Source organism: Pholcus phalangioides, unplaced genomic scaffold (genome assembly GCF_987345545.1).
Source record: "Pholcus phalangioides strain wild (caught in Gottingen) unplaced genomic scaffold, Ppha-v1.0 ptg000007l_1, whole genome shotgun sequence".
Taxonomy (NCBI): domain Eukaryota; kingdom Metazoa; phylum Arthropoda; class Arachnida; order Araneae; family Pholcidae; genus Pholcus; species Pholcus phalangioides.
Genome location: NW_028301600.1, coordinates 11,754,517 through 11,768,566, shown reverse-complemented (window position 1 = coordinate 11,768,566; position 14,050 = coordinate 11,754,517). Strand labels below are relative to the sequence as shown.

Below are 14,050 nucleotides of genomic sequence, written 5' to 3'. Positions count from 1 at the left end.
GCCCGAAGGAGTTTTGAAACAGTTCACATTCATATAAGGACGCACACAGGTCATCTCGTGTCATTTGAACGTGGGAAGGTGATAGTTAAACTCCACTTCCGACTGAAACATTTATGATGTCTTACCGCCCGTATCGCTGTTGTATAGACAGCGTAACTGATTATTACGTCAACCAAGCGGGTCAAGGTCTTGGATATTATCAGGGTATACCACTGCAACGGGGTTACGGTTTCGGTTCAATATTCAGCTCCCTTTTCCGATCGGCTATGCCTTTGTTCAAAAAAGGAGCGAAGGCTCTTGGCCGTCAGGTTCTCAGGTCAGGTGTAGATTTTGCCAATGACGTCGTACAAGGTAGAGATTTGAAAACAGCTGCGGTGGAAAGAGCAAAAGAGGCTGGTCGCTTGCTGAGTGATAAAGCTTCTACGAAAGTTAAAACAATGCTCGGAGGACATAAAAGGAAACGCTTAGCGAGAAAAAACGTCATTCGTAAGAAAGCTAGGAAGGCAACAGCACCCGATATTTTCGATTGAGAAGATGGCTCTCATCATGACAAACTCACCCGAGTGTCTCAAAAGCGAAGTAGATTTGTTCGCTTTACCCCCTACTCAAACCGCCATAGAAGGTGGAGAATGGATTGAATTTCTCCCACTTTCCAGTATTAAAGACGGTCCGATTGAGTTCAACATTACAGGTAGCACCGAAGATTACATAGACCTATCTTCCACACAACTACACGTCAAGTTGAGGGTCACAAAGAAGGACGGTAAACCACTTCTTGATACCGACCTAGTTTCTCCTGCGAATCTACCGCTACATTCCCTCTTCTCCCAAGTGGACGTCTCTCTCAATGGTAGGAATATCACGAATTCGTCTCACACCTACCCTTACAGAGCCTATATCGAAACTTTGCTGAACTATGGTCGAGATGCGAAGATGGGTCCCCTCACTATGGAAGGTTTCCACAAGGACACTGCAGGTTCCATGGCCGACCACGAAAATAACGAAGGTATGAAAGAGCGGTCAAAACACATTGCAAACAGCAGATCTTACGACCTATTGGGAAGAGTACACTGTTCACTTTTTTTTCAACAAAGACTGTTACTCAACTTGGTAGATGTTAAACTTAGATTAGTGCGTTCGAAACCATCGTTTTTTCTAATATCCTCGACAGCTGATTATAACGTGCACATAGATCATGCCAGCCTCTTTGTAAGGAAGGTGAGAGTTAACCCAGCTGTTGCCATCGGGCATGCTAAAGCATTGGAGAAGACCACTGCGAAATACCCTATCAATAGAGTACTTTGTAAGGTTTACTCTGTGGCACAGGGAAGCATGTCATTCGTCCAAGACAATGTGTATCTGGGTGCAATGCCTCAACGAGTTATCATCGGCCTAGTTGACAATGAATCTTTCAACGGTACATTTAGAAGCAACCCGTTCGATTTCAAGCATTACGATCTCAACTTCGTCTCCGTATATGTTGATGGTCGACCAGTCCCCCACAAACCCCTAGAGCCTAACTTTGAGACCGGAAACACCGTAAGAGCCTACAATAACCTGTTTCGAGTCGAGGAAGATCGTGGCATAGACATAACCAGAGAAGAATTTCATAGTGGTTACACTCTATTTTGTTTCTCCCTACTCCCCGACCAGAGCGACTGCGGACACTTACACTTGGTGAAACATAGTAATCTACGTGTGGAACTAAAGTTTGCGAAAGCACTACCTAAAACCATCTCGGTAATCATATATGGTGAGTTTCAGAACCTTATAGAGATAACAAAATCGAGAAGTGTATTGTGCGATTTCTCTGGCTGATGGATTCCGAACAGATTCGTCGAGCACTCCGCAGAGACCCGAAAACGAAAAAAGTTTTCAGGAACGTTTACGCTAGTGACGCGTTGCCTTCGAGAATACGAAATTATCCTACAGCTCTGATCGTTAACACAGATACCAGTGCAGAGTCTGGAACACATTGGTTGGCTATATATCTTCATGACAATTTGACCGCGGAGTTTTTTGACTCATTCGGAAGACATCCTTCAAACTTTCAGAAAGGTAATATCACGAAATTCCTGAGAAGATATCAACGACTCACCTACAATGACGTGGCGCTGCAGTCAGCTGATACCCAAGTTTGTGGCTATTATGTTATTTATTACGTGTACTGTAAATGTATGGGTGAAAGTATGAATTCTATTGTATCTCGCTTCAATGTGAACAACGATTTACGTGTGTTTAACTTTGTAAGAAAATACTTTTCTTTTTAATAAAATTGATTTGCACAACTCATGTCTCATCATTTTTCACGATGGAACCGTTAACGTTACACCATCCATTCACTGCCGTCTGTGCAGGTGCAAGCGGTAGCGGGAAAACATATTTTTTAAAGGGTCTGCTCGAACATCGTGAAAGGCTTATCAAACCTTTACCGAAACGCGTGATATGGTTTTACGGAGAATCTCAGCCACTGCACGAGGAAATTAGAGATGTTGAATTCCGAGACGATTGTAATTTCGAGGGAGTCTCCAATGCCTTACTGATTTTCGATGATTTTATGTCAGAGTTATCGGGAGAAGAGAAAATGGTTAAGCTATTTACTAAGTATAGCCACCATCGAAATTTATCGGTTATCTTTGTAACTCAGAATTTCTTTCATAAGAAACTGCGGGAAATAACGCTAAACGCGCATTATATTTTCCTGTTTAAAAACCGGAGGGATTTGAACCAAATCACCCATTTGGGGAGACAGTTGTATCCTACGAAATTAAATTTTTTCGAAGAAAGTTACGCAGATGCAACGAAATCTCCGTATTCATATTTATCGATCGATCTTAGGCAAGAAACGGATGAAAAAATGCGTTTACGCACCAACGTGTTACCCACGCAAACGCAGTATGTCTATCAACCGAGACGTTAAAAGACTGGGTACGTCAGCGACACTATTTATTCAACGATATGTCCGCGAGGAAGCAACAAGTGCTGAGATTGTTAAGCGGATGTCCTCAAAGACAACGTAAAGAATTATTGAAGCGGTTACCAAATTCTGACATCAAAACCGTTTGTGAATGTGCATTGAATTTACTGCATGGTAATATCCCAATATCCACCCTCCAAAAAGCTAAACTTCAAAAGTATAAAGGTTTGCTCCGTACGTTAGCAAAGAGGAAAACACCTCTTTATAAAAAGAGAAAGATCCTCATACAAAAAGGTGGTTTCCTTCAAGTTCTTTTACCCGCTGCAATCGGTTTGATTTCAAGTCTGATAGGACATGGAATTCGCTAAAAAAGTTATGGTACTTGTTCCAGAAGATAGAATGAACCGCCATGTTATTAAAGAGCCGCAGCTTACGGAACTAGATACTGAAATGGCGAAGATACTGAACAGTGAATTACCGAACGAGGTTAAAATAAAGTTTTATCAACAGATTTTGAACAAGAGGAATACTGCCTTAGGAAACAATTCGCCACTCGACCGTTTCGATGAAGAAGAAGAAGAACCTAAAATGCGCGATCTCAGTAAACCGCCGTTGAAGAAAAGTGCATCATCTGATATATTGTTAAATTTACCGAAATCTCACCGTGAAATATCGGGAAAAATTATAAGTCACCTTAAAGATTACCCAAATGTTATCAAATGGTCACCGAGCGGTCAGCTTGTGTATAAAGGGGTGGAGATAGATAATACAAATATTTCCGAACTGTTATCCAGTGTCGTGAGCATTCAAAAAAAGAAACCTGTTCCGGGTGAGAAAGAGTTTCTTCAAGGTTTATACGAGATAAGTTTACCGCATTATTACATAAGAAATAAAAAATATATGAAAAGATGGCTTGAGTTGTAAAAAACGTACTGGAAATAAAGATTTTCTTCTCTGAATTGTGTCTCCTGTTGTTAAAAAAAAAACACACACACACAATCGTTTAGAAACATGTACAATAAGCATTTATTTTTCTGTTGGTTACATCAACTTTCTTCTTCTCCGTGGGGATTAATCGCGTGGTGTCCATAAGCTAATGTTGAGACCCCATCATCTAATATATAGCGTTTGTCATCAAGGGGACAAAGACTTACTTTTCGTACCATGGTTGTGTGGAGTTGGTGCTTAGTGTTCGTGATTTTTACCATCGTATGTCTGTACCGCACTTGATCGAAAAGCGAAGACTTGTACAGCTCATGATGCAGTTGATTGCGGGAAACGGTTTTGCTGACTCCCTTGGCCGTTTTCTTGTTTTCCTTAGCCGTAACAATGCTGTACATTTTTGAACGAAGACCGACAAACGATAGAATGGGGTCACCGGGGCATTCGTCCTTCATCAACCCGAGCACTGCTTTGTTATGAGGGTTGTAAAGGGTGTGATTTGGAGGAAAATTTGAAGTGTCGAATTCGTCCATGTTGGATTTTATCACGCGGTGTAGATTTTGGGTTTCGATTGCATACGTTAGCGAATCTGTGTCGGTGAAGAGAAGTTGCGCTTTTTCTCCGAACCGTGATTTAACCCACCGATAGTGAAAATCATAAATTTTGATTTTACTCACGTCCAGAACTACGAAACCCACATACATAGGACGAACTAATTTCAGTTTTAACCTTTTCATTTTTATGGCAACCAATCCATTGCTAAAAATTCTGAAGGCTTCAAAGGCTGGGGATGCAATTAATTTTTTAGCTTTTTTCTCCTTATGCACAATTTTTACGTTAACATGCTTCCGCTGGTTTTCCATGGTTTTCCCGAATACTGCATTGTTCATCAGTTTGAAGAACGATTTTTCGAAATCGTTCGAAGCTGATTGACGGCGTTCGGTATTAAAGTCAATGTACGGTTTCAACCACGGTTTTTGATTGAACTCTATAACCCTTTTTATATATTTTATTTTGAGACCGAGGGTGAGGTAGAGTTGGAGGTTGCGATAATGTACTACATAGTTTTCTTTGTCGTATAAATTGGGAACTAGCTTTGTGCATTCGGACGGTTTCCCCTCCGGGTTAATTTTCCCCCACACGCTCTTCATATGGTTTGAAAACAACTTTTCTGTTATCACCATGTTTTCAGGTGCTAGCGGATAATCGTTATGGTCATTGTGAAGTTCTTTGGGGTATTCTAGCCCGACTTCCAAGACATATCCTTTCGGAGAGTCCTCGGGAACGTTTGCGATGTCTATGTTAGATATTTCCTCTGTGCTCAACCATCGGAAACCTGAATATGGTAGGTATTGGGACATAGCGTAACCATAAAGGTTATTTGCATCCCAATACACTATTTCTTTGGTCGGTTGATTGGGTTCAAACTGTTCGCTGTATCGGCTGTTAGCCTCAGCGTAACGATGGGTGATCATAGAAACACCTCCTCTAATACCGGATTCAAAAAACAAATGCATGTCTATGTCTGTGAGAAGTTCCAAATTAATATCGGTCATCCTCAGACATGCCGAAAAAGCCAAACCAGGGCCTGTATACATATGCGCAGGGTCAATTTTGTAATAGCTCATGCTAAGGTTCCTGAAACGTTCGAACACGTCTGCTAGTAAAAGCACGTCTGATTTTACGTAAAGGTCATGATAATCACCGAGATGTTGAATGCCGAATTTTTCCCATACGAGTTGTGCATGAGTGTAATCATCCACACTTATATCGGTTCCAGTTAGACTGCTGAAGAAAGCTTCGCGGGGTGGTAATTCAGTCTCTGAAAATCGAGAGAACGAGTCGATGTACTCGTACGGGTACACCCCTTTCCTCACAAGTAGGTCAGCATCTTCGAAAATGCTGTCAGTCAATCGAAAATCTGAACGGGTAAGATTGCCAACCAACTTATCTAAAGAAGCCGGTAGGAATTGAAATGAGTCTAAGAAACGTAAATCCCCAATCGAGAAAGAAATGTATTTCTCCAAATTATTAGGGATGACTGAGATATCCTGATCTTTGAAGAGCCCTGCCGCCTGCATGACTAGATGACTGTCATACCCTCTCAAATTATGTATTATTACAGGTACATGGTTAGAATATTTCAGCTGTAAATTGCACGCGTTATGCAACGCTGCAACGAACTCACCCGATATGTGGTCATGGTGTCGAACTCTATCACCACCCAACGGTTTCTCACACGTCATACATACAACAGCATCCTGAAATTTTTTCTCGTCTTCTTGGGATATGTTAAGGGGCTTCACGGTGTTAAGAATGTTTTGAATGCTAGCGTTCTCCTTCACCAGCATGTGAAGGAATACCTGCACGCAATCTTCTCCTCTATACACCACTGGGGGTTTATAAAGTGTGGTGTCAGGGCCTACTATAATATAACTGAAACCACTTGGTACATGTTTTTCTGTGTGGGTAGTGGATGAGTGTGTTGGGTTCGGAGTACAGCAAGAAATTTTCTCTAAGATACACTCAAAGTCAGCGTAAATCGTGAAAGGAACACGTAGCTGATACTGGTGCTGAGTGAATCTAAGCCATTTTTCATCTTCATTAGGCATACATATTCGTTGTAGACCGTGAGGTTTGCAATACTCTTTATGTTCGACCAACAAATTTTCTCTAGAAAACCTGTGTAGACAGTAAGGACAATAGAACCGAGCACCTTTATGCTTAGTTAGAGGGGATAACAACCTACTCATGTTTTTTATTAGACTGTAATGACTGGTATTTTCGTTACATATGTATAGCAAGTCAACGTGGTGAAGACGTTGGGTTGCCTCTGTCACCCTCATCGTGAAGATTTCATTATCCGCTAACCCATAGACATTGACAGAAATGTGTGGGTTCTGTTCTTCAAAGCGATTTATTTGGGTTATTTTGACTGGGAGCTCTATCCCACCCATGTTCAACTCATGCTCGAACTGTAGATATTTTGATACTCGTTGCGGATTCTCGTCTTGGGGGTGAAGGGCTGCTAATACACTCCAAATAAAACATTTATTATCCGTGTTTGAGATGTTTATAATCGCTTTTCTGTTCACGATTGATGGAGGTATGGGTAAGTAAGAAGCTGCTGCTAATGGGTTGTAGGCAGCTATATTCAGGTCTAATTTTAAAACCTTATCAAAGACCCACCCGCTGCCCATTCTTGTAAACTCGTCGAGCGAAGACAGAATTTTTTTGATAGCTGAATCTATCTTATCACCGAGTTCATCCTCAGAATGTATGAGTTCCACTCTCGAGCGGAAAAAAGGTTGTATAAATTCAATTTCATTGGATTCTGTTCTTCTTGAGAAGAGAACGTTCAGCACAATATAAAATTTAAGAGCCTTTTTCACACCTACTTCCCGGAGTATGATGTTTTGTATTTCGACTCGAACCTCGTTAAAGAAAAGAATGGGGTCATATGCGTTATCGGAAGTTGGTTCTATCACTATAACTGTGAAAGTGTTCAACGCATCTTCCTGTTGGTTTGGGGGAGCACCCGCCCCATGAAAGCATTGCCGCTCGTGATTTCGTCTGTTATCGCCTCGGGAAAAGCGTCTGCTGCATTTTCTACAAGTAAAAATTTTTTCTTTTGAGTGGATTCTTGTATGTCGACGTAAATCATGTAGCCTTTTAAACACCTTACCACAAGTCTTGCAAGAGTTCGGTTGCGCATCCTGAAAGCAGAAATGCAACAACGTCTGAGAAATAATAATAAAATTCTCGAATCCTTTCATGTGTTTAAGTTTTTCCCTCAGTAATCTATAAACTTGATTACTTACCGTCTGTTTCGATGTGCCCGGCAAACAACCATCTTGTTCATGAGAATTCGATTGCGCATCCTGAAAGCAGAAATGCAACAACGTCTGAGAAATAATAATAAAATTCTCGAATCCTTTCATATGTTTAAGTTTTTTCCTCAGTAATCTATAAATTTGATTACTTACCGTCTGTTTCGATGTGCCTGGCAAGCAACCATCTTGTTCATGAGAGTTCGATTGCGCATCCTGAAAGTAGAAATGCAACAACGTCTGAGAAATAATAATACAAACAGATAAAATACCTGACGAAGTGGGTACAAAAAATCTATTCATTTTATCTAAAATAATACACTATTCATATAAATAAAAATAGTTGTCTTATGGAAAAACAAAATACGTAAACATCAGGTACCCATAAGATTAAATGGCAACATCAAACACTATAATGAAAGAAACGGTCATGGTTGACGATATGGGAGAAAGACATTAATTTTATCGTTATGTGATTTTTATCTCAATCGATTCTTATGTCAGACATATCATTGACTATCCATACTGAAGTTGCCTTGTGCAGACATGGTTAATTATTATCTGTTTAATATGCATAAAAATGTGGAATTTTGATTTATGGTTTTTAAGTTTTTTCTCTTCTGGGAAAAAAATATTTCTGACCTGTTCTCAATTAATGTAACTCTTAAGTTGTTCACATCTCTCATATAGCACATCGATTTGAGTCACTGAGTATATAAGCGACTTTGAAGTAATATTCACAGGAAAACTCTTAGGGAAACATTGGAGTTCATTCTCCAAGATCAGATCTTGGTTTACCAGAAAATACCGGTCCTTTTTTATAAAACTTTTACTTCGTTTCTTAACCCATTAACGCCGGTTGGTATGGAAATTTGCCATTCGAAATTTTAATTTTTTCCTTTGTCAATAAATGGCTGAAGTGGTATCCTCATTATTTTTGTTATTCTCCGTTAATGGGTAAATACGAATTTTGAAAATATGTCTAATAGATTTGATTAAACGAGTAGAAAAATCTAACGCTAACAAACGTCAATCCGGAAAAGTTTTGCGCTTCATAAAATACTAGCTATAATACCCGACGTTGCCCGGGTTTTCTTCAATGAAGCTTTTTGGATCACTTGATATCTCCCTCTTTCTTTGAGGGACATGCAAACCGTGTCTAAGTTAACCAATATGATGACTCAGAAACGTAGAAATGTATATATTTTTTTTTTCCTTTCTTAAAGAGAGCTAGGTATTTCGACCCTTCTTTTTGAACTTCAAGTTATCCATCTGCCTATTTCAGCTTCCGCAAATGCTTGGTTAAAGCTGTGGAATTTCTTCGATGCACTTTATGGGTCCATAATTAATTTTAAAAACAACTTAAACTATATGAATTTATGCAGTTGAATATTAACGGAGACATTAATTTTCATGCTTGAGAAGATATAAATGAAAAGTTGAAAGCAATGTTATTGCATGAATATCCAACTCGAAAATAGTCCCGACTAATTACTTCGTATTTAATTTTTTTTGGGCTTCGTATCTCTAAACGGACTCAATATTTCAAAACTTGAGAATTCAATACAATTTTTTAAATGAATTATGTGGTGAAAAACCCCACTAAATTTCTGCATTTCTATAGTAAAATCAGCAATTTTAACACTGATTTCAATGAGGATCACCATTTTCCAGGTCCTCAAAGCGATGATGATTATAACGTCTATTCGAAAAGCCTCATTACTGGGAGTATTGAAAATGTAGCAAACCATTATAAAGGCATAAACTATTATACATACACTGACAGAAGTGACAAACCATTAATAAAGGCATATCTGAAACGTATTGTTAGGGAACCACGGTAACCAAAGCAAACGTTCTGAAAGTAATTGTTGAGACCCAAAACCCATTTGTTGCCAGACAGTTTTTCACCCATTTACCCAGGTCTGACAAAAGTAGCCTATTGTTTAAGTCGGGTCCCATTTGGTACATATGCAAAATTTGACGACGATCGATCTAAAATTGTAGATTTCCATAGAGAATATATACACACACAAAATCAATTTATATATAATGATATCCCCCCAAATACTTCAGATCTCATGTGACCAAAGTATGATTATTTTGAATCAAACTAGCCCCCTCCCCATTATAAAACCCTTTTTTCGGTGTTGATAAATATTTATTGTTCAATAAAATATAAGAGAATTTATACTCAGTTGGATACATAATATAGTAACCGTCAATGCTTTGCAATGTTCTAGAAACTTGGGAATTCATTGTCTATTAAAATATTTTGATTCAAATGCACAATGACAGAATTTCATAAATTCTACGAAAATTTTTTTTTCTTCCTATTATTTGAACTCTGATTTGTGAAAGTTAAAATGTTACTGGGTTGGATCTAATGTTTAGAGTTCAACCAGTCTTCCATATGGGTAACGTGTAATCCAGTATTAGAGAAAAATCCCTGTATTTGAACCGGAAAATTTAAACATTTCAAAATCAAGTCTTTCTTCAAACCCAAACATAACATATACTAATAAGTAATACTAATTAGAATTAATTGTAAAATAAATTTGAAGTAATAATATCAAAAGTACTTACAGTAACTTTCTGCTTTTTCGGAGAAGACGGTGTATCGAAGAAGTCTGGTTGCACTTCGCTAAAATGTTCTTCGATTTCGTAGAAGTCGCACAACGCGTTCAGTTCGTCAAGAGGTATGCCAAAGTCCAGAAAATCTTCGTTAAGATCCGACATCTTTCAAGTGAGGAGAGTTCATCAAGCGGATGGGGTTTTTATTTACCTAAGGGGGGGGGGGAAGAAGAAAGTTGATGGGGCTATTTCCCTCATAGCATCCAACAGGGTAGGGGATCTTTACGTGAATAGAGGTCCTTCACGCGTAAAATAAAGTTTTCAAAATCTAACTTGTTTAAAAAGTTCGGATGAACATTCAAATCCCTAGCAATACTCTTCATGTTAATTTTAGCGAACGCCCGGTTGAAATATCGCACGAGTCGTATGTCAAAAGATTGGCTTAAACAATCATGAGAACTCTGACCCGGGGCATCAAGATCGCATCCATCACACTGGAAGATGTCGTTGATACATTCCTCGAGCATGTCACTGAGTTTTTCAGCATATACAATTTCAGGATCCGCGGTCTCTGAAAATGATCCGTTTTTCTTCATGCAATCCTGCATGAAGTCGATGCACTTCACACGTCTTAAATACGACGAGCACTTCGCTGCCGGATCAGCTAACTTCATGAAACAATCGCGGTAGATTGTTATATAGTTCTTAGCCGTATTGAATGTACCGTCTTCTTTTTTGTAAATCGGTTGAAGCAACACCTTTTCTCCGTCTGACTTCACCAACAGATCTTCGCATACCACAAAAAAGAATACTTTTCGGGGTTCATTCGACATCATCTCCCGTAAGGTCTCAAATACGTAGGGCGTCATCGATATCCCTTTCTTTGTAGGGATAAGGGATCCATCTCCACCAGATTCAAACATTCGTAAGTGAACTTTTAAAGTATTTTTGAAGATGACTACCGATAGGTGTACGCCATCACATACGGGAAACATGCTCACTTCGCTGGGTGCTATTTTCGGACGTTTCATCGAGTTGGTCTCATCTTCCTTCTGAACACGTTTTACGGCGTTCATAGTATCCTTGCTGGATGTTGTTTCCATGGCAGATAACTGAAAATATAATGAAAAATATTTTATCGTCTATCTATAATTATTTAAAACGAAAATAAAATAGAATATAAGAAATATTAAATTTTTACTTACACGAGAGTTCGTGAAGACGTGGAACTACTTCAGGAGCAGCAGATGAAGCAACTGAAAATGAGGGTAGCACCTGTATAAATAGGTAGTTGGCGTTATCCGCTTGCGGAAGAAAATGCAGTGATTTAATATGAGAATGCTAGTGCGTTAGCAGGTGTTCGGACCGAAAGTAAAAGTGGCTTTTTGTCAGCGGTGAAAGTTTTCTTGGAAAAAAAGTATATGCTATATTCCCACAGGTTAACAGGTGTTCTATATCCAAAGGAAAGGCCAGCAAAAGTAGGTCGAGCAAGGTGCATCTTCTGAGAACGCCCCCCTTGAAAAAAAAGTATATCCCATATTCCCACAGGTTAACAGGTGTTCAATATCGAAAGTAAAAGTAGGTCGAGCAAGGTGCACCTTCTTGAGAACGTCCCCCGGGTGAACAGGTGCATAACGATCTTCTCCGAAAGTGAAAGTAGGGGACAGGTGCGATTTTCTTGAGAACATCATATTGGGTATTCTTTTATAACGGATCAATTATAATTTTCGTATGAAAAAAAGTCCTGTAGAATATATTCCCGAAGTTCAAGGACCCTATGAATAATCCCCCCCAAGAAGCACCTGACGCGCATGCGTACATCGAACGCCTTTTGCGCCTTTTTCCGGTCCTAGCCTTGACTGTACTAAGTCCTTTGTTCCAGTAACCCCCTTTTCCCACTACTCATACCGTTTAGACATGATGCATGAGTTTTAATAGGGCGTGTGGTCTCCTCGAACAGCTAAGACTGCTGCACACCTGTTTGCCATGGATGCGATGAGGTTATCGATCAGACTTTGGGGAATACTGTTCCACTCCTCAAGAAGTGCAATCTGCAAGTCTCGGACAGTAACAGGCGGCCTTGGTCGCGCAGCAATGCGTCGTCCGATCGTACAGGGGGACTCGTCTGTAAACAGCACTTGGCTCCAATCATGTTGCTCCCAATCTCGATGTTCAGCAGCCCATCTTCTTCCAGACGAGCTCTATGCGGTCGGGCATTATCATCCTGGAAAACAAAGGAATCTCCAATGGCTCCAGCGTAAGGGATGACATGAGGTCGCAGTATCTCGTCTGCATACCTTCGGGCCGTCAAAGTGCCATTCCGAATGATATGCAGGTCCGTACGTCCGCCTATGCTGATTCCACCCCATACCATCCAACCAGCTCGTCTGTATTGTGGCCTTTCACGAACGAATGCGGGGTTATTTCGAGTGTCCCTGTCCCTCCATACCAGAACACGTCGTGTGTCACACTCCAGACTGAATCGGGACCCTCTGTAAACAGCACTTGGCTCCAATCATGTTGCTTCCAATCTCGATGTTCAGCAGCCCATCTTCTTCGGGCCGCACGGTGGCGTGGGGTCAACGGAATGCAGACCATTGGCCTACGTGCATAGAGCCCTCCCTCATGAATCCGATTACGTACTGTTTGGCTGGACACCCTTCGTCCTGTTGCCAAGAGCAACCGTCTTTGCAGCTGCGTAGCATTCTCTGTTCTGTTTCGACGGGCTGTTAACCGTATATACCGGTCATCAGTTGCTGTAGTGGCGCGTGGCCGACCTTGCCCTGGTCGACGTCTAACATTTCCTGTTTCTTGGAATCGATTCCACAGCCTTGCAACAACACTTCTGGTGACTTCAACAGCGTCCGCGACACTACGTTGTGTTTGCCCGGATTCCAGTCTGCCTATAACACGACATGCCATGGATTCCTGTAAATCACGTTGTTGAGACATCCTCAAGTCACCTTGTCTCAAAAAAAAATACTGCGCAATCGAATTTCACAGTTACGGCATTAAAACAGACGTTTCCGCAACATCCCGATTTCTGCCCTTATCTCCTTTTTCTGGTTTTTGACGTCATGAACTTTGATTTGCATATGAAGTTTTCTTCTTCCGTTTCCTGCTAGGCTTTAAATTATGGATGATTCATTTTATGTTACTTATCGGTATACATCTTTGCGTAATTTTGTTAAAACCATGTGCTCCCCTAATTGTTTTGAGCAGTGTATTTAATTAACTAATTAAAATTAATTTTTAATTAACTTTATTTTAATTACATTAATAAAATTAAAATTATTAATTTTATTAAAATTATAAATCTTTAATTAAATTAAATTAATTTATAATTTAACTGTATAAATTTTTTCGGGTGTATTTCAGTCTAACTAAAATATGGATGGTACTGAATTTTACTCTTAGCAAAGCAATCGGTGATGTTCTGCCTATACGCTAGTGTCTTATTTCTAAAGCCTGGTAATTTGGGCACTAAAACTGGTCAAAATAAGCAGCCAAAACAGCACTAAATATACCCAAAATGGGCATTAAAAATGCTCGAAACAGGCACTAAGAAAAGAAATTTATACTTAAAGGAAAAATAACTAATTTTTTTTTTAAGACTAAATTTTTATACATATATATTAAGGATCCGAAAACTGGAAAAAACGTTCTTGCACTTACACTGTCGAGTGATTCAATTGCAGTTTATAATAATCGCATTATTATTTCCCAAATTAAACTAGTTTCATGCCAAAAATGAAATCCTTGTCGTCTCTCAGGATTAAGTCAATTC

The 14,050-nt window shown here is 39.7% G+C and overlaps 2 protein-coding genes across 4 annotated transcripts in view; one reads left to right on the top strand and one right to left on the bottom strand.

Moving 5' to 3' along the window:
• LOC149084914 (gamma-aminobutyric acid receptor subunit beta-like) overlaps positions 1 to 14,050 on the top strand; it is a 295,218-nt gene that overhangs the window by 53,696 nt on the left and 227,472 nt on the right. The window lies entirely within an intron of this gene.
• On the bottom strand, positions 3,901 to 12,148 carry LOC149084915 (uncharacterized). 3 transcript variants are annotated; one of them, XM_089232653.1, is made up of 5 exons: positions 11,469 to 12,148; positions 10,276 to 11,375; positions 7,846 to 7,905; positions 7,681 to 7,740; positions 3,901 to 7,575 (listed from the first exon to the last, which is right to left on the bottom strand). In XM_089232653.1, exons 2-5 carry the CDS (start codon positions 10,426 to 10,428, stop codon positions 3,964 to 3,966), a joined length of 3,885 nt encoding a protein of 1,294 aa, XP_089088779.1. In that variant the 5' UTR covers positions 10,429 to 11,375; positions 11,469 to 12,148; the 3' UTR covers positions 3,901 to 3,963. The 3 variants fall into 3 exon arrangements, with proteins under 3 accessions (XP_089088779.1, XP_089088778.1, XP_089088780.1); XM_089232652.1 differs by having other exon boundaries at positions 3,901 to 7,740; XM_089232654.1 differs by lacking the exon at positions 7,681 to 7,740.

Bases quoted from the DNA above. Each gene is read 5' to 3' on its own strand.
- LOC149084915 (XM_089232652.1), bottom strand. From the start codon at position 10,428: ATGTCGGATCTTAACGAAGATTTTCTGGACTTTGGCATACCTCTTGAC. The intron at 7,906-10,275 runs GTAAGTACTTTT...TTCTACTTTCAG, and splicing joins CGAAAAAGCAGAAAGTTACT to GATGCGCAATCGAACTCTCA. The intron at 7,741-7,845 runs GTAAGTAATCAA...TTCTGCTTTCAG, and splicing joins CAGGCACATCGAAACAGACG to GATGCGCAATCGAATTCTCA.